Source organism: Sphaeramia orbicularis, chromosome 13, assembly GCF_902148855.1.
Source record: "Sphaeramia orbicularis chromosome 13, fSphaOr1.1, whole genome shotgun sequence".
NCBI classification, from domain to species: Eukaryota; Metazoa; Chordata; class Actinopteri; order Kurtiformes; family Apogonidae; genus Sphaeramia; species Sphaeramia orbicularis.
In genome coordinates, this window is record NC_043969.1 from 50,191,320 (window position 1) to 50,219,283 (window position 27,964).

The window sequence follows — 27,964 nt, forward strand, 5'->3', positions numbered from 1 at the left end:
ATATATGTAGGATTCTTCTGTGACAGAACAAATGCACTAAATGAGGTCACTGTAAACATTCTGATAAAAACACTGAAGGCAAAAGGGTTCTTCAACACGCAAACCCTTCATATTTGCCAATTTAGGTAAAAAACAAAAAATAAGGCTATAAATGACATTAATTAGTTAATTAGTTAAAGCAAAGTAAAGAAAATCTGATTCCACTGGGACCTCAGCTCTTTTTGGCAGGATGTGAACATTTAACATGGACTACTGTTCCACACTTTAGTGTCAACGGCAGAGAAAAAAAAAACACAACCACTTTAATTATTCAGTTAATGCTTAGTTTTAATGATAATGACACAGTTTGACATTTTTCCAGCACTGGGAACGTATGACAATTACATGACACAAGTAAAACCAGTCGAATTACACAATAAACACGTCTGAATCTACACATGACACCATAAAATGTTCACATGCACATGTTGAATTAACTTTCAGAGTCTAAATGACGTTTACCACAGAGCAGATGATTACATTTGACACGTATTTTGGACATTTTCATTCCATAAACCATAGGGTTAAATACTGGTTGAAGGATTACAAAGTACACTGATAAAAATATCCTCAACATATTGGGAACATGGTTCATATTAAACCTGCTCTGTACGATTTCAAAACAACAACCAAGAGTAAAGTTTATCAGTGAAGCCAGGTGAGGTGTACAGGTACTGACAGCTTTATGTCTGGTCTGTTTAGATCCAGAAAAACACACTTTAAGGATCCTCATGTACGAGTACAGGATTAACATGGCAGGAACACATATGAAAATGAATGCATTAATGAGTCCATAGATGTTATTGTCTGTGGTGTCAGAACAGGACAGTTTAACTATAGAATAATTATTACAGTAGATTTTATCAATGATATTCCCACACAACTGTAAAGACACAGTCAAATAACGCCTCACAGCAACTGTAAGAAGAGGGTAAACCCACACAACAGCGATAAGCACAGCAATCTTATTTTGCGTCATACGAGTGTGATACTGCAGAGGAAAACAGATGGACAGGTATCGGTCATATGACATAACAGTTAAGTTGATAATTTCCACTTGTACATAAGAATAAAGACAGTAAATCTGTAGAACACACAGTGAAAATGAAACAGTGTGAACGTCTTTGAGGATCTGAAGGAGAATAAATGGAAACAGCCCAGTACTACCATAGAGTTGATTAACAAACAGACTGCACAGAAACAGGTACATGGGTTCATGTAAGCTCCTGTTCACACAGATAAGCACAATCAGAAACACATTAGACAGGATTATTAAAACATACAAACACAATATGATAGTGAAGTATAAGTACTTTAACATCCCAGTGTCAAAGTATGCACTGAGTATAAAATATGAAACCTGTGTCGAGTTAATGATCATCTGTGTGTAGATTATTCAAACAGTTGTTAATATTAGTGAGAGTTCAAGGAAAGAGTGAAAACATGACAACTGAGATTAAAAAACCCACAGAGCATCATCATGAACTGAAGGATCTGTGAAAACGAAAGCAACAAGAAAGAAACCAGAGGATGTACTATAACATAGTGTGACATTGTGTGGATGTGTTCACCTGTCCTGTCATAGTGGGTCTGAGTCCTGATCTGATCCACTGAACCTGGTCCTTTAAACCAGTTCAACTCACACAACTAATGAACCAGTGACGTCAAAGCACAGACTCATCAGCAAGGGACCGCAAACACAGCTCCACCTGTACACAAACCACTGAGCCATGGTCAGACCTTTATGGAAACAATACAGTTCATGTTAGAAAATTAGGAAGGTAGATTTGTTTCCACTCAAAAGAAAAGTTGCCTTAACCAAAAAAATATTTTCAATAAAAAAAAAATAAAAAAAAACTTCCCTTCAAACAAAGAAAAAGTGTTTGAATGCAAAAAATAATATTTGAGACCCAAAAAATTGCATTTGAACACATTTTTTCCTTTGAATTATTTATTTATTTATTTGTTTATTTGATTGAAGTGAGTTACTTTGATTGAAAATAATTTTTTGATTGAAGTCATCTTTTTTGCATTTGGACCATATTATGGGTAGGACATTTGTGTTTTTGTTATTCAATCCCCCAAAAATATCACTTTAATAAAAAACATTACCTTTGATCAAAAAATAACTCACTTCAATTAAAAATAAAACCTTTTCATTCAAAGAATAAAAGTGTTCAAATGCAATTTCTGTTTGTTTTTTGTTTTTTTTGGGGGGGGGGTTTGATTTAAAAAACATTTTTTTGGTTAAGATGTGGAAATTCGACAATTTTGGAGACGATTAAGTGTCGGACAGCCAGATATAGCAGCTTCCAGTCGAATGGGCTATATTTGCCTTCGTTGGTGCGTAACTGCCGGCTAAAGAAAGCGAGTGGTGTCCAGGCACCGCCCACCCACTGTTCGCGCACAGTGCCCACTGCGTAGTCCGAAGCATCTGTAGTGATAGCAATGGGGGCCTCAGGTGATGGGTGTGCTAACATTGTAGCATTGACCAAAGCAGCCTTAGCATCAGTGAATGCGGTGTCCGTCTCTGACGACTAATCCACCAAGAGCCTTCCCTTTCAAAGCCTCATGCAGGGGGTGCATGAGTGCGGCAACGTTGGGAATGAAACGGTGGTAAAATTTCCCCGTTCCCAGAAACTCCTGCATAGACCGCACCGTGACTGGCTGTGGGAAGTCCAAGACCGCTTTCACCTTAGACAGGAGTAGCACAGCCCCATTCTTGGTGATTTGTCCCAGTCAGTCCATCTTGGTCAACCCAAACTGACACTTCGCTGGATTGATTATCAGCCCATGCTAGCTGAGAGGCTCAAAGAGGTTTCACAGGTGAGACAGGTGTTCGGCTGTGGAACTACTAGCCACCAATATGTCACTGAGGTGCACAAACAGAAAAGGTAGGTCACGTAACACAGAATCCATTAGGCGTTGAAACAACTGGGCAGCGTTCTCCAGGCCGAACGGCATCCTCAGGAACTCGAACAGTCCGAAAGGGATGATCACTGCTGTTTTGGGGATGTCTAGTGGGTGTACGGTCGCCTGATGATATCCACAGACAAGGTCCACTTTGTAAAAAAGGACCTTCCCGGAAGGTGTGAGGAAAAATCCTGGATGTGGGGCACTGGATAGCAATCCAGTGTAGTGGCATCATTTAGATGGTGGTAATCGCTGCACAGGTGCCACCCACCTACTGGCTTGGGTACCATGTGGAGGGGTGATGCCCATGGACTGCTGGAGCGGCGGATGATCCCAAGGCGTTCCATGGTGTAGAACTCCATCTTGGCGATGACGAACTTTGTTGAGTCCAGCCACCTCGCCTGGGCGTGGACTGGCGGGCCTGTGGTAGTGCTCCACTCTGTCTTTGGAAGTAGATGATGAAAAGGTGGGTTGTGTGAGCTCTGAAAACTCAGCGAGCAGGCGGTGAAACACGTCAGCTTGTGAGAGCACTGCAGATGTCTGATGTAGTCCACACCACTGAGAGCACAACCATAAGAACAAAAGGTGGTAGCATCAACCAAGTGACGGTTTTTAACATCAACCAGCAGCCCATAAGCACACATGAAATCAGCACTCAGGAGTGGGACAGCTTTTTGGCAGAAATGAAGCCCCAGCTAAAACACTGATGCTGAAACGCAGTTGAACATGACAAGTGCCATACGTACGTATGGGGTTGCCGTTTGCAGACTCCAGGGGAGGGCCATGTCCTTCAGCCAGGACATCCAGTTTAGACGCAGGCAGGATGCTCCTCTGTACACCAGTGTCACACAAGAAACGGCGCCCGGAGATGGGGTCATGGATGAACAGCAGCCTTCCAGTGCTGCCAACGCTTATGGCGACTGCTGAGCACCGGCCCCGGCGTTTCCTGTCCCGGTGAAGCTGTCAGGTGGTCGGTAGCGTTTGGCTGTCGGCCCGATTTTGGCGCGGTAAAAGCACTGTCCGTGATTGGAACGTTGACGGTGTGAAACCATCACTGCTGTGAGCTCCGCATCCTCCAACGCCAGTGCAGGAATGAGAAAACCAAGGGGCGGTGTGGCAGCAGCAGCATAGACTGGAAGTGCAGATGAAGTCATTCCATGGTGTTGACGAGCCAGGAAAAAACGGTCCGCCGCCTCCAGAGCACGGCAGTCAATGATGCTTGTGTTGGCCAAAGCTGCTCGTACCTGTGAAGCCAGCGGTCTCAAAAAGAGCTGGGTGAAGAGAAAATACGGTCTGTGGTCCCCCAAGAGATCCAGCATCCTATCCATAAGGTCAGAGGTCTCACTGTCGTCTGAACCCTGCAGAGAAAAAAGCTGGCTAACCCTCTCTGCATCAGAAAGTTCAGACATCTTCGACAGGTGAGCCTTGAGTGGTGCATACTTACTCTCTGCTGGGGGTTCTTCAGGAGGCTTCCCACCTGTGTCGCTGTGGAACTGCACGGCGCCGACACAACGAAGTAGTATTTAGTGGCATCTGCATTTACGTTACACAGGGCGAACTGTGCCTCCGTCTGTGCGAACCAGGCTGAGTCTGAGGATTCCTAAAAGTCGAGAAGTTTCAAAGTCACAGCGTTCGTTGTCATTGTCGTTCTGTGGATACGTCCAGCAGAGAAATGTCGGGGTCGCCAGTGTGGAAACAAATTAGGAGACAATTTCTCACATTGACAATGCAACAGCGTGTCATTTATTTAGCCACATCTCAAACCAAAAAAGGCTAAAAACATGCATGGCGCATCAACAACAACCACAATGCAATACTCTTAAAGGAACAGCATCCCTATCACATAGGGTGAGATCACATAGATTGCCCCCACTCAGGATCACAGTGCTACACACCATACCAAACACATCTGCAAACACAACACTGTATGGTGAATTATGTTCAGAGAGTCCACTACAAAGACAACTTTTCCTTTGACTGAATAATAAAGAAACAAATCTACCTTCATATGAAACAAGTCTTCAGTTTTATTTATATAGAACCGATCACAGCACACGATTGTGTCAATTCATTCCACAAATTAAAAAAAAAAAAAAAAGGAACAGAAAAGTAACCCAACAGATCCTCCAGGAGCCCAAGACCAAAATGGGAAATCCTGTGAATTTGTGTGGTTTGAACTGTGTTGAAATGTTTGTTGAAGTCCAGGTTACTACAGACCACTGACTGTCCAATGAGAATTATGAGGGGGTTCAAAGTTTATGGAAAAATTACAGTTGGAAAAAAAGTTTTAATTTATGATGTTTATTTTCCAACATCTGCTCCATCCAGGCCAATACACTTGTGCAAGCGTTGGTACCAGCCTTTGGCCCAGTCTCATTCCACCCTGTCTGGATGGAAACCAGCTGACGTCACGTCCGGGTGAGTGTATTATTCGCTTGTTAGCGTTGTTGCTAGTCGCTCTTTTCCTAGTTCTCTTCACTTAGTAGTTAAATCGTGGATTAAAACTATGTGTAGCACTTCAAACCTGCTTAAATGTAGTCTTTGTTTGGCTCAGTATACACCCACAGCCAAAGACAACATCTGATTTTAGCTAAAAGGCTTGTTCGTGGAATAAAAACAACTCCCTTCTTTAGCCCTACTAGCCTAGCTTAGCCAAGCCATGGCTAACCCTCTGCCTCTGCCTTCACCCCTTGGCCCCTCCCCCTTATCCCTAACCCTAACCCTCCATTTTGTGCATTCAGGTGAAGGGGTAGGGGTGTCTCAATTCTCGATGAGTCGGAGGGGAAGGGCCAAGTGGAGGGGAGGGGGGTGTTTGGTCCTCGAAGTGGAGACTTTTCAGGACTACACTACAAACGAGGGGTATGAGATAGGGATGCATCGATCTGATACCAGTATCGGGTATCAGCTCTGATACTCAGTGTGTGTACTCGTATTCGTACTCATAAAAGTAATCTGATACAACTGCACTGATACCACTTACAGCCATGTGACATTTTCAGTTCAGTGCAGCAGGTACGAGGAGGAGGAATAATGTGTGGGGAGTGTGAAGAGTGTGGAGATTTAACCAAATAAATGACGGTGATAAAAGTAACGCTGACTGACAGTAACGTTCCAGACACAGACAGATACAGACGCAGCGTTCTGTCCGTCCTCTGCGTACATTCCATCTGTTTTCCAGGTGCTGGCGGATGAGTACCCAGAATGAGAATACCAGTGGAACCGTGGAGGTAGAGGAGAGAAAAACTCCTGACACATTTAGGACAACTACCCAGGGCTGGGCCGGTTTCCATCCTACTGATAATACTGTGGAGGTACGGAGCGGTGCGGACCGCCACCAGTGAAAACCAAACTTCTGGCTCATTTCTCTTTTCTCTTCCTGCTGAAGCGAAGCTTTTAAACCTTACCAGAGAAAAACCTGCAGCATTAGTATCACATTAGTGTTACCTCTGTCGTCTACATGTTTACTGACTTTCTTCTTCTTCTTATAAAACTTTCCTCTTCTTCGTGGTATTTGTCCAGTATGGTTAATTCAGAGCGTTGCCCCCTGGTGGATTAATTGACAAACGCTCATTCCAACACATTAAATGTCAGTAGCAGCACTTTGTTCCAGTCAGACTAATGACAACGACAATAAAGCACATTTACAAAAGGAACTAAGAGCTAGAATGGGATTATTAAGGACTCGTATTGGTACACCGTATCGACAAGTCTGGAAAAAAGTGGTATCGGTGCATCCCTAGTATGAGAAATCTCCCATAATTCAGTTTAAATTATTGACAAACACAGGAATAAAGCTGTACACAAACCACTGAACCTCATAACGTCTATGACTGCCCCCCCCCCCCCACACACACACACACACACACACACACAACAGAGAGTCCCCAATGGAACCAAGTCTCTGATTGGACAGTCCCCTATCGTACAGAGTCTATCGACCTTTGAGGTGTAACTTCAACATGAGTGTCTTTGTGTGGGTTTGTGTCGCAGCACTGCCTCCTACAGGTGCTTTTCATTCCTTCAGCCTGTGATCTGAATCTGTCGGACATATTACGATGACTTTTTCACTGCGGTTCCATTTCAAACACGCCAATGTCGCTACGTACAGTAAGGCAGGTTTATTTATATACCACATTTCATGTACAAGACAATTCAAAGTGCTTTACATAGGACACAGGTGTCAAACATAAACCAAAACCGGCCCGCCAAAAGTTCCAATCAAGCCCACGAGATGAATTTGCAAAGTGCAAGTTAGGGCATCAAACTCAAAAATAATATCATAATAACCTATAAATAATGACAACACCATTTTTCTCCTCTGATTTAGTGCAAAAAAACATTAAGATATGAACATGTTTACATTAGCAAACTATCCTTTAACAAAGTATGAATAACCTGAAAAAATATGAACAACCTGAAATGTCTAAAGAGAATTAAGTGTAATTTTAACAATATTCTGCCTGTTACTGAATGTTTTGTGCCTTTGTAGATCTGATCTGTAATGCATATGTGTAAATGATAAGTTGAGGCATAATACTGATAAAATTGTGCTTATATTTCTTAACAAATTTCTTTTTTTTTTTTCAGGTTATTCACGTCCTTTTTGTTTGGATAGTTTGTAAATATAAATATCGGCATAATTGAATGTTGTTTTTTACACTAAAACAATTTGGAGTTGTCATTATTTGTTGGTTGTCATGTCACTTCAGGTTAAATTGGGCTGAATGTGGCCCCTAGAAGAAAATGAGTTTGATACTCCTGACATAGAACATTAAAAGCATTACATAAAAGCATTACAAAGGGAAGCAATAAAAAGTATAGGCATGAAATAAATAAAAAAAAAACGAAAAACAGATAAGCAGATACAACAGATCAAAACTTTAAGCTTATTAGAAACAGTGCAGATCTGAACTTCAGAATAAAAACTGTGTTCAAATGCAGCTGAGAACAGGTGGGTCTTTAACCTGTTTCAGCTGATCTGAGGGTTTCTGGTTTGAGTTTGTTCCAGACATGTGGAGCATAGAAACTGAACGCAGCTTCTATGTGTCTGGTTCTGACTCTGGGAACTGACAACAGACTGGATCCAGATGAGCTGAGGGGTCTGGGGGGTTCATACTGGGTCATTCAGATGTAGATGCACATGAACACACACAAGGCCAATGTTTGATCCTGTCACCTGTTTTTTGTTTTTTTTGTTTTTTTTTTATCTTTAATCCAGCTCAAACGTGTCATCACATGTTTGAGTTTGTCATGATTCTGTGACGTGTTGTTGGACGTCATGTCTGCGGCCAGTGGCAGCGCTGGGCGGAGACTATGAAAACCCTGACGTCAGACGGACTAAAGCTCAAACACCAGCATCAACTGTTCATTTGGTTGTTTGTTCAGCAGCTCTTCAGGTTCCATCTGAAGCACCTGGCAGAGCTCCATCTGACATCGAACACGGTAATTCAGTAAAACATCGGATGTGTTGAAAGGTTGGAATCATTAGTTTTTCTAATGACATCAACTGTTGAACTCACATGTGTTTATCATCAAGTGTTACAGAAATGTGGTAAATGCTGCATCAGTATGATTTAATCTGAATGTTTTGTCCAATTATTCACAGTTTTTATTGGTGAAACCTGATAATCACATCATCATTTTATGTTATTGATGAAGTTGTTAAAAAAAAAAAAAGGAGACACATCCAGGCCGGACCAGAAAAACAGTAGCATAACAGCCTTAAATAATGACATCTGCAAAAAAAAAATTGCAAAAAAAAAAACAAACATTAAATCATGAAAATATTTACATTTATCAATGATCCAAACAAAAAAGATGTGAATAATCTGAAAAAAAAAGAAATTCCTTCAGAAAAATAAATGCGATTTTAACACTATTCTGCCGAACTTTCTCATTTGTACATGTTCATTCTGGATCAGATCTGCAAAACATTTAGGAACAGGCAGAATACGGTTAAAATTACACTTCATTTTATTTAGATATTTCAGGTTGTTCATGTTTGTTCAGTTTTTATTGGTGAAGCTGATAATCACATCATCATTTTATATTACTGACGAAGTTGTAAAAACTGTGTAAAGAATCTGTTTTTTTTAAAATATAAAAACCCTTAATTTATTTTAAACTTTTATGAACACCTACATGATCAGTGGATTAAATACAGGAACATGCATGATTCACTCTGAACAAAATGCATTGCAGAATAAAACATGTAGAAATGAGAAAGTTCAGCAGAATAGTGTTAAATTGCATTTACTTTTTGAAGAAATTTGAGTTTTTTCAGATTATTCACGTCTTTTTTGTTTGGATAGTTTATAAATGTAAATATTTTCATGATTTAATATTGTTTTTTTTGCTTTTTTGCACTAAAACAGAAAAGTTTGCAGATGTCATTATTTAAGGCTGTTATACTACTGTTTTTCTGGTCCGGCCTGGATGTGTCCCCTGAACTAAAATGAGTCTGACACCCCTGCTGTAGACAAACGTCCTCAGGACACTTTGACTCTTTAATCCATACAGACCCACCGCTACTTTAGTGGCAGTTCCAAAATATTATTTTCTCTATATTTAACTTTTCTTAAGTTATTGATCACCATTTATTGTAATAATATTCTCTGTATTTTGCATTTTGTTTAGAGTAAATCATGCATTTTCCTGTATTTAATTCACTGAATATGTAGATCAGGGGTGTCAAACATGGGGCCCGGGGGCAAAATGTGGCCCCCCCAAAGGTTCCAATCCAGCCCTGGGATGAATTTGCAAAGTGCAAAAATTACATTAAAATAACATTAAATTATGAAAATATTTACATTTGCAAACTATCCTGTAACAATAAAATGTGAATAACCTGAACAAATATGAACAACCTGAAATGTCTAAAGAAAATTCAGCACAAATTGAACTCTTTTCTTCCTGTTCCTCAGTGATTAGTGTCTTTGTAGATCTAATCCATAATGCACATGGAGAAGTGATAAGTTGAGGCAGAATATTGTTAAAATTGCACTTCTTTTTCTTAAGAAATTTCATTTTTTCAGGTTATTCACATCTTTTTTGTTTGGATAGTTTATAAAAGTAAGTATTTTCATAATTTAATTTAATGGGGTTTTTTTTGCACTAAAACAAAGACAAAAATTTGGAGTTGTCATTATTTATAGGTTATTCTGTTATTATTTGACTGGTCCAGCCCACTGGAGATCAAATCAGGCTGAATGTGGAACCTGAAAGAACATGAGTTTGAGAGCCCTGTTGTACATGTTCATAAAAGTTCAGAGCAGATTAAGCGTTTTTCTATCAAAAGAAAAAAAAAGTGACTTTTTCAGCAAAGATATGAATAACTTAACGTAAAAACAAGCGTATCCATCCACTGTCACTGATCCAACTCCATGGGTTTTACTGGTGAATCAATGTTGTAGAAGGTGATGGTGTTTCCATGGTAACTACAGAGCCTCTGAAAGTCCAGATGGGTCATATCTGATGACCATGAAAAGATGAAGAACTGTATTTCACACTAATTATTGACATGGATTGACAGATTTAGTCGTTCAGAGGTAATTAAACAGTTTAGATCCGTAGGTGTTTTTGGTTGCCGGTGGCTGTTTGGGTCTTTACGGGTTAATTGTCAGAGTAAACATGAGATTTTGGGGGATAATTCTATTTAAAAGGGTTCCATTATGTATTAACGCTGTCAGTCTTGTGTTCATCCATCTTCAGGAGGAACCGTAGATTGAAAAGTATTGATCTATTTCAAAAACCTCTGGTGTTAAAGCTCAACTTTGAACATGGAATGAGACGTCAGAGGTCAACGTTTGGGTAAAAGTGTCCATTTTCTTTAGACATTTCAGGTTGTTCATATTTGTTCAGGTTATTTACATTTTATTGTTACAGGATAGTTTGTAAATGTAAATATTTTCATAATTTAATGTTACTTTTTGCACTAAAACAAAGAAGAATTTTAAGTTGTCTTTATGTATCGGCATAATGTAAGATTTTTTTTTTTTTTTTTTTTTTTTTTTTTTTCACATCAAACTGAGAAGAAAATCTGCAGTCATTCTTTTTTGTCGGTTCTTCTGCTGTTATTATTGGACTGTAGATCATATTGGTCTGTATGTGGAACCTGAACTAAAATGAGTTCCACAGCCTTGACTGTGGAATTCATACACTTTGCAAATTCATCCCAGGGGCTGGATTGGAACCTTTTGGGGGGACCACATGTTTGACACACCTGGTGTAAACTGACGCCATTGATGACACCTGAGTATGGATCAAAGCTGTGTCATAACTCTGAACTTGGTCGGTCGGTCGCTGTAATTTAGATGCAGTCGATTCAGGAAAATGTGATCAATTGCTGAGATCGCAATCTGATGAAAATAACATTGTTCATGTGTCAATTCTGTGTGTGTTCAGGCTGGTGGAACTAAACCCCTGGTCACAACGCTTTACAGAGAAGAGGATGGAGAAGATGGAGAACGTCTCCTCACACCAGACCTTCATCCTAAATGGTTTCGATGACCTCGGAGCGCTGAGGCCCATCCTCTTCATCCCATACTCCTCCATGTTTGTCCTCTCATTTGTCGCTAACGTTCTGCTGATCTACGTTATAATTTCACAGAAGAACCTCCACTCGCCGATGTACATCCTGATCGCCTGCATCGCTGTCGTAGACCTGGGCCTCCCGCTCTGCTTCGTTCCCCAGTTGTTGTTGAGTTTCCTGTTGGACTGGAGGGGAATCTCGGTGACCGGTTGCCTCCTGCAGATGTTCTTCGTCCACTTAGTTTCAGCTTTCCATTCCACGGTCCTGGTGTGGATGTCTCTGGACCGATACTTCGCCATCTGTACGCCGCTCCACTACCACAAACACATGGCTCTACTGAGATTTATGAAGTTTGCGATCCCGTTTTTCATCAGAAACGTCTTTTTGGTCACGCTGGTCGTGATTCTGGCGGGAAAGTTGTGGTTCTGCGGTGGAAACGTGATAAACCACTGTTTCTGTGAACACATGGCGGTGGTGGAACTGGCCTGTGGATCCACCGCCGTCAACAGCCTTCTGGGGTTGGTCTCGGTGTTCCTCATCCCTGTGGTGGACATCTTCTTCATCGTTGTCTCCTACATGATCGTGTTCGTTACCGTGCTGAGGTCGGGCAGGTCAGGGGTCAAAGCTCTGCACACCTGTGTTACTCACATGCTGGTCATGGTCGTCACCTTGGCCGTCGCACTCATCGCTTTACTGTCGTATCGGATCAACAATAACCTTCCATCAGCCATTCAAGTTTTTTTCAGCACCATGTATATGCTGTTTCCGAGCTGTTTCAACCCGATCATCTACGGCATCAGAACCACGGAGATACGACTGAACATCCTGAAGACGCTGAGCTGCTGCTGATTCGTCAGATTTGTGACTTTTTCCATAAAAACAGAGTTCATTCAGACTTCTCTTGGAACATTAACAGAGACGATAACGAATCAAGAGTGGATACTTGCAAGACTTCGGACCAAACTGAGAAGACGATCCCTGAAACCTGCACTCCTGAAGAGAGAAGACGAGGAAAATGGAAACACATGCGTCGACACCATTTCCTTTGAATTCATAGAAGCATTCATGACCTGATGTGGAAGCAGAGGGATCTGTAGGAAGGCAGATACATTCACATGAACATCTAACCAAGGTTATTATCGTTAACGAAAACTAACAAAATGACAAAAACTAGAATTGTAAAAACATTTTCGTTAACTGAAATAAATAAAAACTATAATTAAAACAAAAACCCATAATTAACTGAAACTGTTTTGTGTTTTTACAAAACTAACTAAAACTTATAAAAATTATGGATAAAATTCCCTTCGTTTTTGTTTTTGTCAGTGTCGGATTGATACGAAATTGATTTATTTCATTCGAGCAATTTTAGCTAGCGGGACCATACGACACTTCACAGTCCGTCACTTGTGTTCACTTGTGGTTTCCAGTCGTCTTTTGGTCCCCACTCTACCTGGAAACATGGAGACTAAAGCAGCAGAGTCCTGTATGGTAGGGACGGGAAAATTATCCGGTACGTATTGATACGCCGACATGCGCATGCATGCTCCGAGTGCGCCAATAGAGAAGCTGCGAATAAATGAAAGTTTGGAATGATATCGCAATGCATCGGTTACTGAATGTTTGAATTGATAAAATTTGATCCGTTCAATAGAATATATTTTTACTCGCATTTAAAAGTGTTACTGTTTATTTGGGTAAAGTTGATCTTTTCTTCAGACCCACGTTAATGTGCGCCGTATGCACACACCAGTCTGAGCTCCGCAGACGCACTGTGGCACGAGGGCCGCGAATGAATACTGTAATGTCTGTATGTGAATCTGACAGACATAGAAGGAGGTGACGACGTGTACTTTTTACTATATCAGCTGTACTGAATACTGCCGTACATACCACAGATACTTCCCTAAAGATGTGGGAGACTTTCATGACCAATTTTCATCAGATCTGTCAAACCTCAGTCCTATCCTCAGTATCATGAATCTGTAAGTCTGTCTGTGATTACTCACCTGAATCTCTTGCATTACGGTGAACAGTTTCTTAGTTCCATCCACCAGAAACAGTCCATTTGTTTACAAACGCGCCAGGAGGTAACTTGGGCATCTTTGGAATTTTGTCACGACATGCATTGTGGGAAGCGAAGGCTCACGCAGCCGCCTGACAGCGGCAGCTGGAACAGACACGATCAGAAACGGCAGGAGCTCCCTTCCTTCTATGCACATTCCTCCAGCCGTTACCATGTGTTTGTTTCATCCATATAATACCATATGGTCGTGCTGCCGCTGTCAGGTGGCTGCGCAAACCTCCGTTTCCCACAATGCACGTCGCAACAAAATTCTGAAGATGCCCGAATGACATCCTGGGTTGGTTTGTAAACGCATGGTTTGTTTCTGGTGGATGGCACTAAGAAACTGTTCACTGTGATGCAAAAGATTCAGGTGAGTAATGACAGACAGACTTACAGATTCATGATACTGAGGATATGACTGAGGTTTGACAGATCTGATGAAAAATTGGTCACGAAAGTCTCCCACACCTTTAAACAGTGACATACATATCTAACAGTGCATCCCAGAATACCTTGTGCAGGTGTCTCTTAAAGTGACAGAACCTTTTTCTGTATTACCTACGTTACAAATTGATTTGGTGAGGGAGCAAGTTGAGTGTGAGAAACATGCAGAGAAACGACTTTGGAAACAAAGTCCAAAATCCACTTTGTGAAAAGTCATGGTCTTATTTGATTAATAAATAATCAAGCTCATTGAATTGTACTCCTTTTTTTTTTTTTTTTTACCAGAATGAATGTGTTCAATCAGAATGTGCTTAATCTCTCTGTATCGTGATTTGGGTGTGAATCATATCACATCGCGAATTCCACACGTGTCTTTAATGTATCGGATCGGAGATACTGTATCGAGATGTGCATCGTATCGGCCTTGCAACTAAGATTCCCAACCCTACTGTCTGGAATTTATGTGAATATAACGGAGAAGAAGATAAAAGATATGAGAAAACTAAACGAAAACTAAGCATTTAGAAAATAATGAAAATGAATAAAAACAAGCAAACCTGCTCTGAAAACGAATTAAAACAAACTGAATTAGAGAAAAAAAAGTCAAAACTAAATAAAACTAAAGTATAATGAAAAATCCAAAACTATTCTAACCTTGCATCTGACCAGTAGTGAAGGTCACATGATGCCCCATGAACCACTGAGGCTTTCCAGTACAAGTGAGGCAAATGTATCTGTATGGCACCGTCCAATACTGCCATCTACTGTTCAAATAAAAACATGACAGGCAGTTCCATAAAACCAGGACCTGAGGTCACAGTGGGAACAGAACCCATATTTAGGACGTGAATGGACCCCACCCAAAAAGACTTGACATCATAGTCGTTACTGTCACCTGTACATCCTGCACATTTTATTGATACTGGACTCACTTTTGTGTGTGTTTTTAACTTAACTTTTTATATTTTTATTCTGTACTGGTTTTAAAATGGATGTGTGTATTTTACTCTGTGCAGCTTAAACAACCCAAAAACACATTTTGTTGCACTGTACAACAGTATTTTGTAATAAAAATAAAGCTAATTTTATTCTATTCTATTTCGAAATGTGTGTGAAACAATGTTCTAATAGTTTTGGATTTTTCATTATAGTTTAGTTTTATTTAGTTTTGACCTTTTTTCTCTAATTCAGTTCATTTTAATTAGTTTTTAGAGCAGGTTTGCTAGTTGATAATAGTTTTTGTTTTTTTCTAAATGCTTAGTTCTAGTATTAGTTTTAGTTGTTTTTTTTATATAGCTTTTCTCTTCTTCTCCATCGTATTCAAATAAATCCCAGACAGGACTCTGCTGCTTTCTCCACACTTTAGTCTCCATGTTTCCAGGTAGAGTGGGGACCAGAAGACGACTGGAAACCACAAGTGACGGACCGTCAAGTCTCATATGGTGCTGCTAGATAAAATCGCTTGAGCAAAATAAATCGCTTTCGTATCAATCCAACATTGACAAAGATGAAAACAAAGGGAATTTTATCCATAATTTTTATGCGTTTTAGTTAGTTTTGTAAACACACAATACAGTTTCAGTTAGTTATGTTTTTTTCTTTTAATTATAGTTTTTATTTATTTCAGTTAATGAAAATGTTTTTTCAATTCTAGTTTTCGTCATTTCATTAGTTGTCACTAACGATAATAACCTTGGTGTGAAATCACGGTGAGTGGCATTAATGAAGTCAATCATAATGACATTCACCAGCATTAAAGTAAATATAAACAGCAGAAGAGTGCAAATGTGTATTAATTTAGTGCCAACTTTATGACTCGAAGCTGATGGAGGGCCTACAGCTCCGGTCTCCTGTAGGCTGACTGGGAACCAGCTCGGAACTGGTCTTCCAAGGTCCGTTTAAGTCAGGGGTCTCAAACATGCGGCCCGGGGGCCAAATGTGTCCCGCCAAAGATTCCAATCCAGCCCATGGGATGAATCTACAAAAAAAGTGTAAAAATTCCACAGTCCAGGCTGTGGAACTCATTTTAGTTGCGGTTCCACATACAGACCAATCTGATCTACAGTCAAATAATAACAGCAGAATAATCTACAGGAAAGAATGACTGCAGATTTTCTTCTCAGTTTGATGTGAAAAAAAAAAAACAGTATTACACTATGCCTGTAAATAATGACAACTTTAAATTTTTGTCTTTGTTTCAGTGCAAAAAATAACATTAAATTATGAAAATATTTACATTTACAAACTATCCTGTAACAATAAAATGTGAATAACCTGAACAAATATGAACAACCTGAAATGTCTAAAGAAAATTAAGCACAATTTGAACTCTTTTCTGCCTGTTACTAAGTGTTTAGTGTCTTTGTAGATCTGATCCATAATGCACATGGAGAAATGATAAGTTGAGGCAGAATATTATTAAAATTGCATTTATTTTTTTTTAAGAGACTTCAGTTTTTTCAGGTTATCCACTTTTTTTATTTGGATAGTTTATAAAAGTAAATATTTTCATAATTTAATTGGGTTTTTTAGCACTAAAACATGACAAAAATTTGGAGTTGTCATTATTTATAGGTTATTCTGTTATTATTTTACTGGTCCAGCCCACTGCAGATCAGATCAGGCTGAATGTGGAACCTGAAAAAAAAAAGTTTACATAAATGACATAAAATCAAGGTCAAGTTTATTTCCATAGTACATTCAAAACAACACAAAGTACCCAAAGTGCTGTGCAAAGACATGAGTAAAAGTAAGAAAAAAAATATGATAAAACTAGTAAAACTATATAGATGTATAAAGTAAAATATACTAAAACTGATGAAAAAAAACCCAAAAACAAAACAGATACACAGTAACAAGATAATTAGTATCTAAAAATACAACCCGTGGAATAAAACAAGTCACACACTTGTATTAAAAGCCAGTGCAAACAGGTGTGTCTTTAAAACATTTCATGCAAAGTCTTCTTATTTTCAACGCTAATTTAGATTTTTATTCAGAAATCGATCTTTTGCTGCGTTCATACTGTTCTTCATCTGTGTGGGTTGGATGTGTGTTTGAGCCACGTCGAAGATGATTTGCTGTCATGACAGATAATGAAGTGTTCTGTTTCTGATTCTGCTCATTATGTGTTATGATTGGAGCTGTGTCAATAAAACTGAATTGAATTGAACTGACCATCAGTGTCGTGTCCGGATGTGTTCTGTTCTCAGGGTATTCTACCACAAATGAAGCAGATAAAAACTTAATCTGTGTTATTTTGTTCTTTTACATCTGCACGTGTTAAAAAAAACATAATCAAACATGAGCTGAATGCAATAACAGGAAGTTTGATTCTACCGTCACTTCGTATGTATGCTCTATTAAAAAAAAACCTCCAATAATGGACTGAAACATGTCAGTAACTGTGTTGCTGTCTGGTTCCCTTTTTTTTTCGCCCTCCTTCGGTCCTTTCCCTGTAACCATCCTTTGTCTCCATCTTGTGGCAGTGACAGGCTTTTGTCCCTCTGGTCTCCTGCAGGTGTTGTTGTCAGACTGCAGCGTGTGCAGCCGATGACCATCAGTGATCAGAGGAGTTTCAAAGGCCGGTCTTCACTGCAGCCCATCCTCACACTGTCCCGTCTACTCAGAGGTCGAAGTTGGTCCAACACCACGGCTCCGAGTTCACCCTCCAGGGAAGTCAGCTCAGTCTAATCACCATTCTTCTTTCCTTACCTCATGAGGACTGCGGCCCACACTGTGCATGTTCCAGGACCACGGTTATTATCGTTAATGAAAACTAACGAAACGATGAAAACTAGAACTGAAAAAACATTTTCGTTGACTGAAATACCTGAATTAAAATGAGTTCCACAGCCTGGACTGTGAAATTTTTGCACTTTGTAAATTCATTCCACGGGCCGGATTGGAACCTTTAGCATTTGGCCCCCAGACCACACGTTTGAGACCCCTGACTTAAACGGACCATGGAAGACCAGTTCCGAGCTGGTTCCCAGTCAGCCTACAGGAGACCGGAGCTGTAGGTCCTCCATCAGCTTCGAGTCATAAAGTTGGCTCTAAATTAATACACATTTGCACTCTTCTGCTGTTTATATTTACTTTAATGCTGGTGAATGTCATTATGATTGACTTCATTAATGCCACTCACCGTGATTTCACACCAAGGTTATTATCGTTAGCGAAAACTAATGAAATGACGAAAACTAGAATTGAAAAAACATTTTCGTTAACTGAAATAAATAAAAACTATAATTAAAAGAAAAAAAAAAACGATAACTAACTGAAACTGTTTTATGTGTTTACAAAACTAACTAAAACACATAAAAATTATGGATAAAATTCCCTTTGTTTTTGTCTTTGTCAATGTCGGATTGATATGAAAGCGATTTATTTCACTCAAGCAATTTTATCTAGCTGCACCATACGACACTTGACGGTCCGTCACTTGTGGTTTCCAGTCGTCTTCTGGTCCCCACTCTACCTGGAAACATGGAGACTAAAGTGTGGAGAAAGCAGCAGAGTCCTGTCTGGGATTTATTTGAATACGACGGAGAAGAGAAAAGATATGACAAAACTGAAATTAATACTAAAACTAAACTAAAACTAAGCATTTAGAAAAAAATGAAAACTAATAAAAACTGGCAAACCTGCTCTAAAAACTAATTAAAACTAACTGAATTAGAGAAAAAAAAAAGTCAAAACTAAATAAAACTAAGCTATAATGAAAAATCCAAACCTATTAGAACCTTGTCCAGGACTATGTCTGCAAACAGGGAAGTCCCTCTCTATGTCAAGGCTAACCTTAGCATCAGTAGCTAAGTTACCCCTCATGCCAGGACAAGCCGAGCTACTCTACGTAAACACAAGGACAAACCAAGCTAAGCTACGTCACACCACCTCACGTCTAACTACGTCACACCACGTCAAGTCGGACTCTTCCGTCTCCCTCTACACTAAGTCAAGTTGCTACCTTTCCCTTTCCTCCTCCCCTTTCCCTTCAAATCTACAATAAACTCTTCCTCTCGTTTTTCAACTGGCTCTTGTGCCATGTCTTGCACTTTGGGTCCAAAATTGAAACTATACGTTACAAACTCCCAGTCACTGGATTTTCATGGTCATAAACAGTCTCACTGTCGACACAGTGGCCAATTCCAAAAGACGATCAGAGGCATCAGCACTGACTCCACCCCCTGAGGAAGAACAAACCAGACTATCAAACCCAGACCCACATCACTCCTGCAGGCCGTCAAAGACATCATTAGTGACATTTGTTGATACTATGATGAGCTGCTACAAGGAACTAGACTGATATCTGGAACCATTTACATGTTATAAACCATCTAAATATGGACCAGTAGAAGGAAAGGAACACTTCAAAAATTCAAAAAGCAAAATTTCTCAAAAGTGAAAAACTTTGTAGACATTGTCCCAAGGAAGGTACATAAAAATTTGAAATGAATCCAAACAGCAGTTTAGTCAGACAAGATGTTTGAACAAATTTCCGACAAAGACGAAGACAAAAATGAAGAAGATGAAAATGACAAAGATGAAGACGAGGATGAAGCTGGACACAGCGTCTTCACAACAGCTCATGGCCAATCGACTGATGAGCTGGAAGTGATTCTGATTTGACCAAACATTAGTATCACTGAGCTGCTGTTGAAGGTGGTCTGGGACCAAGTCCAGGTCTTCATCAGTACTGTGGTCAGCATCAGTGTCAGGACGGAGAACAGGTGAACTCAACTAAGAGTCGAATCCAGAACCCTCTACCTGTGAAGAGCTAATCACTAGCCCACCATGTTAACCCAACTCTTTGTCTTGTTTTGAACATTGAAAGCGTTTCCTCAGTTCTACAGAAACCACAGAACCTGATGAAGAACCCAACAGTTAAATGCACTGTTTCCATTCACATCTTTCCGTTCCTCATGATATGAATGAACAATAAGAGCTCGACTCAAGAAAAGACCAAACATGATCAAACTCGGTGTTATTTTTGGTAAAAAGTGATTTCTCTTTGAGGTTTTCGTTGTCAACGCCCACATGAGTTGTCCTTGTGCTTCTTCTCTTCAGCCAATGGCGGCGTCAGACAGAGGGTATTAAAGTGCTGAGTCGGCGTTCACCTGCCCAGGTGGGCGGGGACAGTCACCGCAGATGACAGGAAACCACCAAAAAGCCCACATCCAGTAAAAGCTGCAGCTGCTGCTCCAGACTGGAGTTGGAGACGGTGGAGCTCAGACTGAGTGTCATATCCACAGTGGGCTGACTGTGCTGCGTTCAGGGTCCTGTTCATCCTTCTGTGCTGGGCTTTAGTCTCATACTCACACATTCACTGTGTGTCTGATGAGAAGCCCACAGCCCTGCAGCCTCTGACAGGTTGGTTCATGTCGTTTCATTTCCTGATTACAGATGAACTCAGACATGAGTGACCGGGTTGAACTCAAACACTGGTGTTGGAGCTGTGTCGACATGAACTCAGCTGAGTTCCACTGGAGCTGCGGACTGAAAACCATCAGGCTTTTCTGTTTTTCATTTGAGATAAATCACAGCTGACAGTGTGTTTTATTATAACAGGTATCAGCAAATCTAATTCACTGCTTTTTAATGCCACTTTAAACACATTTAATGTCCATGTCCAACTGCAGATACACTTTTATATATAATTTTAGATATAGTTTTATTTTTATATATATATATATACACACACACACACACACACACACATATATATATACATATATATATATATGTATGTGTATATATATTTACCGTCCACAGACTTTCACCAGGTTCTGAATAGTTCTTCCTCTAATCACTTCTCCTGAAACTTGCTTTTTCCCATTTTTCCCACATTTGCTAACATTCCCACCACTCTTTCACCACAGCATGAACACGCTCACAACATGGTGCACTCCAATCATCTGGTGTTGTGACTTCATTCATCAGTCATAAACAATAGACAATTAAAGAGTTCTGCCTGTCAATCATCACACTATACTACCGATCAAAATTATTAAATGTTTAAATGATCAAAATAAATCGTGAATAACCATGCTTTTTTCCCATCAAGTGTATTTTATTTTTTAATGCTTCTGAACATCGAATTTAATGCTTTTTAATGCCTTTTAAGGCCTTAATTTTCGCAAAATCTATTTAATGCCTTTTACTGACCTGCAGAAACCCTGTATAAATGTGATGTAGAGAGAAATAAGTTCATGCAGAAGTGTAATTGGATTTGACATTTGACAGACACTACATGTGCTCATATGTCTGGGACATGTGGGTAAATGCAGGTCCACTATGTGGACTACAGTCTGTGGACCCGTTGAATCCAGGTGTTTCTGTTCTAACAGGGGTCTGGGATACAAACAATAAGGACTAATGTCAGAATCGAGTTTATATTATGGGATAGATATCAGTGCATTGGTTTGTTTGGGTTTAATTATTCTCTTTGTTTCTAAAATGACTCACAGATGGTTTGGACTGAATTTATACCAACATTGTGTTTTTTTAAATCCATAACTCTGATTTTAAATGTTCTTTCTCTAAATTTCTAAAATATTTTTCCTGCTCTGACTGTGAATAATAATTTTCTACCACATCAAATCATCTACTTTCTTGAAAATCTGAAGCTCCTCCTGTTCTCCGTAAATTGACTTTATTCTGAACAGGAAATACATTTAATATTAGATATAGATAAATAGGATGATGTTTTTTATTATCAGCAGGTTAAGTCACATTCACTGTTTCCTTTAACCTCCTAAGACCCAGGAAATGTCAGCAAAGCACCGGATTTTTTTGTTTTTTATTAAATAAGTGCCTATATTGGAAACATCATGATGCCACAGTTTTTTCAGATGCAGTTTTTAAAATTTTATGGAATGTCCTTTGTGGTGGACAGTTTTCTTTTCTTTTTTTTTTGGTATAAAGTTGTGAAACTCTTGTCCAGAAAACTCATAGCTGGGTGTGAGGAGGTTAAAGGTTTTGATCATTTCATCAGATCAGAGATGAAATTTGAAAATGTTTTACTATAAAGTTGCATTTATAGTCTGATCCTACTTCTAATTCCTAAAGTGAAGATTATTAGGATTTATTTACAAATGAAAACACCACAGATATGTGATCTTCACTGCATATTATCCACACATATGTTTATGTAAATGTGTCCTGAACTGATAAGGAAATATATTTTACATAAAATATGGAAAAACTGTTTAGGGCTTTGAACATTGACAAAATGATTTGAACTTCAATTCTAGATTTTACATGAATTCCTTAAATTGGATTAACTGGAGGATTTTTGGGAATCATTTGGATATCCTGACCATAGAATATTAGGGTCATCCAATTTAGATAAATCCATGGACTGACTTTCTGTAATGCTCTGGGACAGGATGTAGGACTGTTTTTGGGCTCTGTCATATGTTTTGTGAGTGATGTGCTGTATTCTCGTGGCTCTAGGGTTTGTGAAAACAATTTTCCCTTGAAGGACAAAGGAATATCTATGTTTGTAATGTGTTGCAGATATGTGAAGGCCGCCCTGGGCATCTGTTTAATGCAGGGGTATCAAACTCATTTTCTTCCAGGGGCTGCATTCAGCCCAATTTGATCTGCAGTGGGCAGAACCAGTAAAACAGTAACATAATAACCTATAAATAATGACAACTCCAAATTTTTGTCTCTGTTTTAGTGCAAAACAACCCCTTTAAATTATGAAAATACTTACTTTTATAAACTATTTAAAAAAAAAAAAAAAAAAAAGATGTGAATAACCTGAAAAAACTGAAATTTCTTAAGAAAAATAAGTGCAATTTTAACAATATTCTGCCTCAACTTATCAAGTGGCCAAGACGGCAGTGATACATTTACATCAGTACAGTTTACAATAAAAGTATTCACAAACACACATGAAAAAAAACCCGTACACAATCTATTGAAACACTTGCAGACCAACAGCCTTGATTCCTTCATTTCATTCTGTCTTTAAAAGAGTCTTTGTTTGTAGATGAAGCTCAGACTGAACTTTGTTCCTGTTGCATCAGGAGCTGAAAACCTGAAAGACGTCTTTCCTAATTCACTCCTTATCTTTGGGACAAACTGTTTCCAAGTGTCCACTGAGTGGAATTTGGAACGTCCATGATTCCAGATGATCAGTGAACTTCTGGAAGATGGAGGTTGACTGATCTTGAACTCTGACCTTTGTTCTGTCTCTGCTTCAGGCTGGTGAAGGAGTCACTGATGGAGAACGTCTCCTCACACCAGACCTTCATCCTAAACTGTTTCGATGACTTCGGAGCGCTGAGGCCCCTCCTCTTCATCCCATACTCCTCCATGTTTGTCCTCTCATTCTATGCCAACGTTCTGCTGATCTACGTTATAGTTTCACAGAAGAACCTCCACTCGCCGATGTACATCCTGATCGCCTGCATCGCTGTCGTAGACCTGGGCCTCCCACTGGTTGTTGTTCCCCACATGTTGCTGAGTTTCCTGTTGGACTGGAGGGGAATCTCTGTGAGCGGCTGCCTCGTGCAAATGTTTTTTCTTCACTTTGTTGGATCTTTCCAGTCCACGGTCCTGGTGTGGATGTCTCTGGACCGATACTTCGCCATCTGTACGCCGCTCCACTACCAGGAACACATGGCGATGAAGAAATTCCTGAAGTTTGTGATCCCGTTTCTGGTCAGAAACTTCTTCCTGATGACGCTCTTTGTGATTCTGGCGGGAAAGTTGTGGTTCTGTGGTGGAAACATGATAAGCCACTGTTTCTGCGAACACATGGCGGTGGTGGCGCTGGCCTGTGGATCCACTGCCATCAACAGCCTGGCTGGACTGTTGACGGTGTTCTTCAACCTTGTGGTTGATTTCTTGGTTATTGCTGCGTCTTATGTGATCATCTTCAGTTCTGTGCTGAGGTCAGGGAGGTCAGGGGGTAAAGCTCTTCACACCTGTTTTACTCACATTTCCGTCATCGTGGTAAGCTTGACTATTGTGCTCATTGCGTTCCTGTCGTATCGGATCAGAAATAACCTTCCAATAGATGTTCGGGTTTTCGTCAGCACCATGTACCTGGTGTTTCCGAGCTGTTTCAACCCAATCATCTACGGCATCAGAATCACAGAGATACGACAGAACATCCTGAAGACACTGAACTGCTGCTGATTTGACAAAACTATGACTCATTCTTACTGTAAATTTATGTGGAAATGACATTTAACATATTAACACATATTTAAGAATGTCGAATATTTGGTGAAATGTTTGTCTTAACAAAATGTCTTCAGAAAATAATGATGTATTAACATGACATTTAAATACAATCCAATAATTAAAAACAAAGATTAGAACTGAAAGTTTGAGATATTAGCAACAGACATAAAGAAATACATATTGCGTAGATGGAAAAGTTTGACATGACAAGGATTTATGTTATATTCTGACAAGTTTACATCATCTTTTGTGACAGTGGGAAAAAAATAGTTGCTGAAGTAATAATAACTCTGACGCATTATTTATTAACACTGTAAAGACCTCGACTCTGTGTGTACAGTGTCTATATATAAAAACATATCATTAGCATATAATGAAATGTGGTTCAATGTATTAAAAAAATTAAGTGTAAAATCAAAAGGTGCTGCTTATTTTTCAGAGTAAACAATAAATGAAAATAGCAAATACTAGCCCCTTTTACACAGCACTTCTGTTACGGGAATATTTCACCTTTATTCACTGCCACCAAACACATCTGCTCCCCGTGTAAGTAAACTCTAAAAACCATGGACAAAAACAGTCAAGTACCACCACTGTCAGGTACCACCACTGCCATGTCCTCAAAAAATACAAGCTGCTAAGCTTTAGTGACCTGTGTTTTCACAAATCTGAATCAGACAGTGTAAAAGCCATTCACTCCGAACATTCGTACACCAGAGTGAGTGGCACCGGAGGCAAGGAGGGTGAAGTGTCTTACCCAAGGACGCAACAGACTGACTAGGACAGAGCGGGATTTGAACCACCAACCCTACAGTTATTGGATGACTGGCTGTACCTCCGGGGCCATGGCTCACCATGGCATGTTTGACTGCATTGTCCCTGTCAAATAAATAAATGAATGAATGAAAGAAATTCCGGAACGACGTCTGTGTAAACCAGTGTTTTTCAACCTTGGGGTCAGGACCCCACATGGGGTCACCTGGAATTCAAATTTCAAATGGGGTCACCTGAAATGTCTAATAATTGATAAAAAAATAATAATAATAATAACAATAATAAATATTTTTAAATGATGCAAAATATATTTCATTATAATTTAAATACTAAACACTTTTCTAATAAAAATCAAGTTCAAATAAAATGCAGGATGTAATATCTGAGAGGGCATATGTTGACTGACCCGTTAATGTGACTGTCAAATGTTCATTGTGGTCGGTTTCAGATGCTGCAGTTCTTTCATAATTCATAGTGTGAGTTCTTGTTTGTTCAGTATTAATTGTCCTCCTTGTAAATCACAGCTGGACTGACTGTACATATCCTGACCAAGGAAAATGCAAGTCTCCCTTTGTGCAGTAATCTACACCTGGATTTACTGCCTCTGTCCACAATAATATACATTATATAGACTAAATGTCCTCTAAAATTAACCTGGATTTGAAACACAGGATAGAAAACTATTACATGACCAAAAACAAATTAATTTTAGCAAAAAAACAAAAAGTCTCCGTTTTGAATGTCTGGGGTCGCCAGAAATTTGTGATGTTAAAATGGAGTCAGGGGACAAAAAAGGTTGGAAACCTCTGATGTAAATGAAATGGTGGATCACTTGGTCCCACCTTTATCACTGCTCTGTAACTCCTCTGGAGGAAGTAACAGAGCCCTGATAAAGGTGGAATCAGGATTCCAGAAAAAGGAACACCTCTCATTCCACAACCAAGGTATGACGTTTTACTGATGGCGACCCCCACGCCTGAGAGACAGCAGGTACATATGGAGGCCCGCGGCTTCGTGCCGTTTTCACCGGTGTCACAAAGTCATGGGATCCACTCTGATCCATGCCAGTGTTTAGTTCAGTTTATTAGTTTGATCCCCATTAGCTGCTGCACACCACAGCAGCTACTCTTCCTGGGGTCATCAACAACACATAAACAAAGCACCACAATTTCCCACAACTCACTCAACAAACAGGATGTACATACACTCAACACAACACAAAAACCAAAAATCAACAACAGCACACAATACAAAACAATTACAAAAACAATGATAATACCAGCAACAACAGAAAAAAAGAATAAATAAACCAAAAATCAGAAACAAAAAATAAAAATAAAAACAAATAAAAACAGCTCCACAACAAACAAAAAAACAAACTGTCTAGGTGATGTCATTATAGGATGTGCAATAGCTCAGACAGTTATTCTTGGGTAAATATGAAAATTCTCAACCTTTTAGAAAAACTAACTGCTTGAATTTCCAGTGTCTCTATATTCACACTATAACATATTTACTTCCATAAACAGTGCATATCTCGTGTTCCATCAGGACCTCTTTAGTGGATGAGGGTCACTTCAGAGTTGCATTCAGTTCAGACTCAAAACTGATACAAGTCGCATTTAATGTGGAATATGAACGAACACGCAAAAAAAATCTGATTTCACCCAAAAATTCGAACTGTCCATTAAGACCTGCTGTGTGGGAGGAGCCTTAGAGGCAGATTTACCACAAACCAAGTTTATTATCGTTAACGAAAACTAACGAAATGATGAAAACTAGAATTGTAAAAGAATTTACGTTAACTGAAATAAATAAAAACTGTAATTAAAAGAAAAAAGATAACTAACTGAAACTGTATTGTGTGTTTACAAAACTAACTAAAACGGATAAAAATTATGGATAAAATTCTCTTTGTTTTCGTCTTTGTCAAAGTCAGATTGATATGAAATTGATTTATTTCCATCAAACAATTTTAGCTATTTGCACCATACGACACTTCACAGTTCGTCACTTGTGGTTTCCAGTCGTCTTCTGGTCCCCACTCTACCTGGAAACATGGAGACTAAAGTTGGGAGAAAGCAGCAGAGTCCTGTCTGGGATTCATTTGAATATGACGGTGAAGAAGAGAAAAGAGACGACAAAACTAAAACTAAACTAAAACTAAATGTTTAGAAAATAACAAAAACTAATAAAAACTAGCAAACCTGCTCTAAAAACAAATTCAAACTAACTGAATTAGAGAAAAAAAAGTCAAAACTAAATAAAACTAAACTATAATGAAAAATCCAAAACTATTAGAACCTTGCCACAAACTGACCCCAACTATTAACTATTAACAAATGGCTCACATTTGACCCATGTTTCTACGTTTCGTGCGATGGTGTAATGAGACTCCAAAGAGGGCGGGGCTTAATCGACCAGTTGTTATTAAAACTGTTATGATAATGAGACAAAGCAGATCTCTGAGGAAAACCGAAACCTCAGAGACGATGATCCTCAGACTGGATCTAATTAGATTTAACAGGTCCCATCATCCTGCTTTAATTATGTTTTAGAATCCGATGTTTGACTTTAACTCGTTAATTTACTGATTGTTAATGTTCTTCAGTTTTATTGTTTGAGTTAGTTCAGTTTTACTTTGTAGTTTAAACTTCATTTTGACCAGTTTGTTTGTATTTCGCTGAATTATGTTTCTTTGTTTGTAGTTTTCTTCTCTTAACAGTTTGACCAACGTGTCGGTGTGGAATGTTTCCATCCTGATGCTGATAACGAGTTAAATAATTAAGTGTAGAATGGAAACATCGGATTAAACTCTGGAGCTTTCTGTCTTACGGCCTCTGGGACGTTTCCATTGGTCTCAGCTCGGGTTCAGCCAATCAGAGCACTGCTGTGTTTGGGCGACGCCTCCCTGTGGGATGTCTGGACTGTGGTTATAAGTGGACTGGACGGATGACACGGGTCTTCCTGAAGACCAGCAGAGGAGGTTCCGC

The 27,964-nt window shown here is 39.3% G+C and overlaps 3 protein-coding genes across 3 annotated transcripts; 2 read left to right on the forward strand and 1 right to left on the reverse strand.

The window, feature by feature from the left end:
* Positions 1–371: 371 nt before the first annotated feature.
* LOC115431762 (olfactory receptor 1509-like) lies at positions 372–1,673 on the reverse strand. Its single transcript, XM_030152408.1, has one exon. The coding sequence runs from the start codon at positions 1,418–1,420 to the stop codon at positions 473–475; it is 948 nt and encodes a 315-aa protein (XP_030008268.1). The 5' UTR covers positions 1,421–1,673; the 3' UTR covers positions 372–472.
* Positions 1,674–11,401: 9,728 nt separating this feature from the next.
* LOC115431204 (olfactory receptor 52N2-like) lies at positions 11,402–12,331 on the forward strand. Its single transcript, XM_030151435.1, has one exon. The coding sequence runs from the start codon at positions 11,402–11,404 to the stop codon at positions 12,329–12,331; it is 930 nt and encodes a 309-aa protein (XP_030007295.1).
* A 10,888-nt stretch (positions 12,332–23,219) lies between these two features.
* On the forward strand, positions 23,220–24,252 carry LOC115431783 (olfactory receptor 52K1-like). Its single transcript, XM_030152433.1, has one exon. It carries the CDS (start codon positions 23,229–23,231, stop codon positions 24,147–24,149), a length of 921 nt encoding a protein of 306 aa, XP_030008293.1. The 5' UTR covers positions 23,220–23,228; the 3' UTR covers positions 24,150–24,252.
* The last annotated feature ends 3,712 nt before the right edge of the window (positions 24,253–27,964 follow it).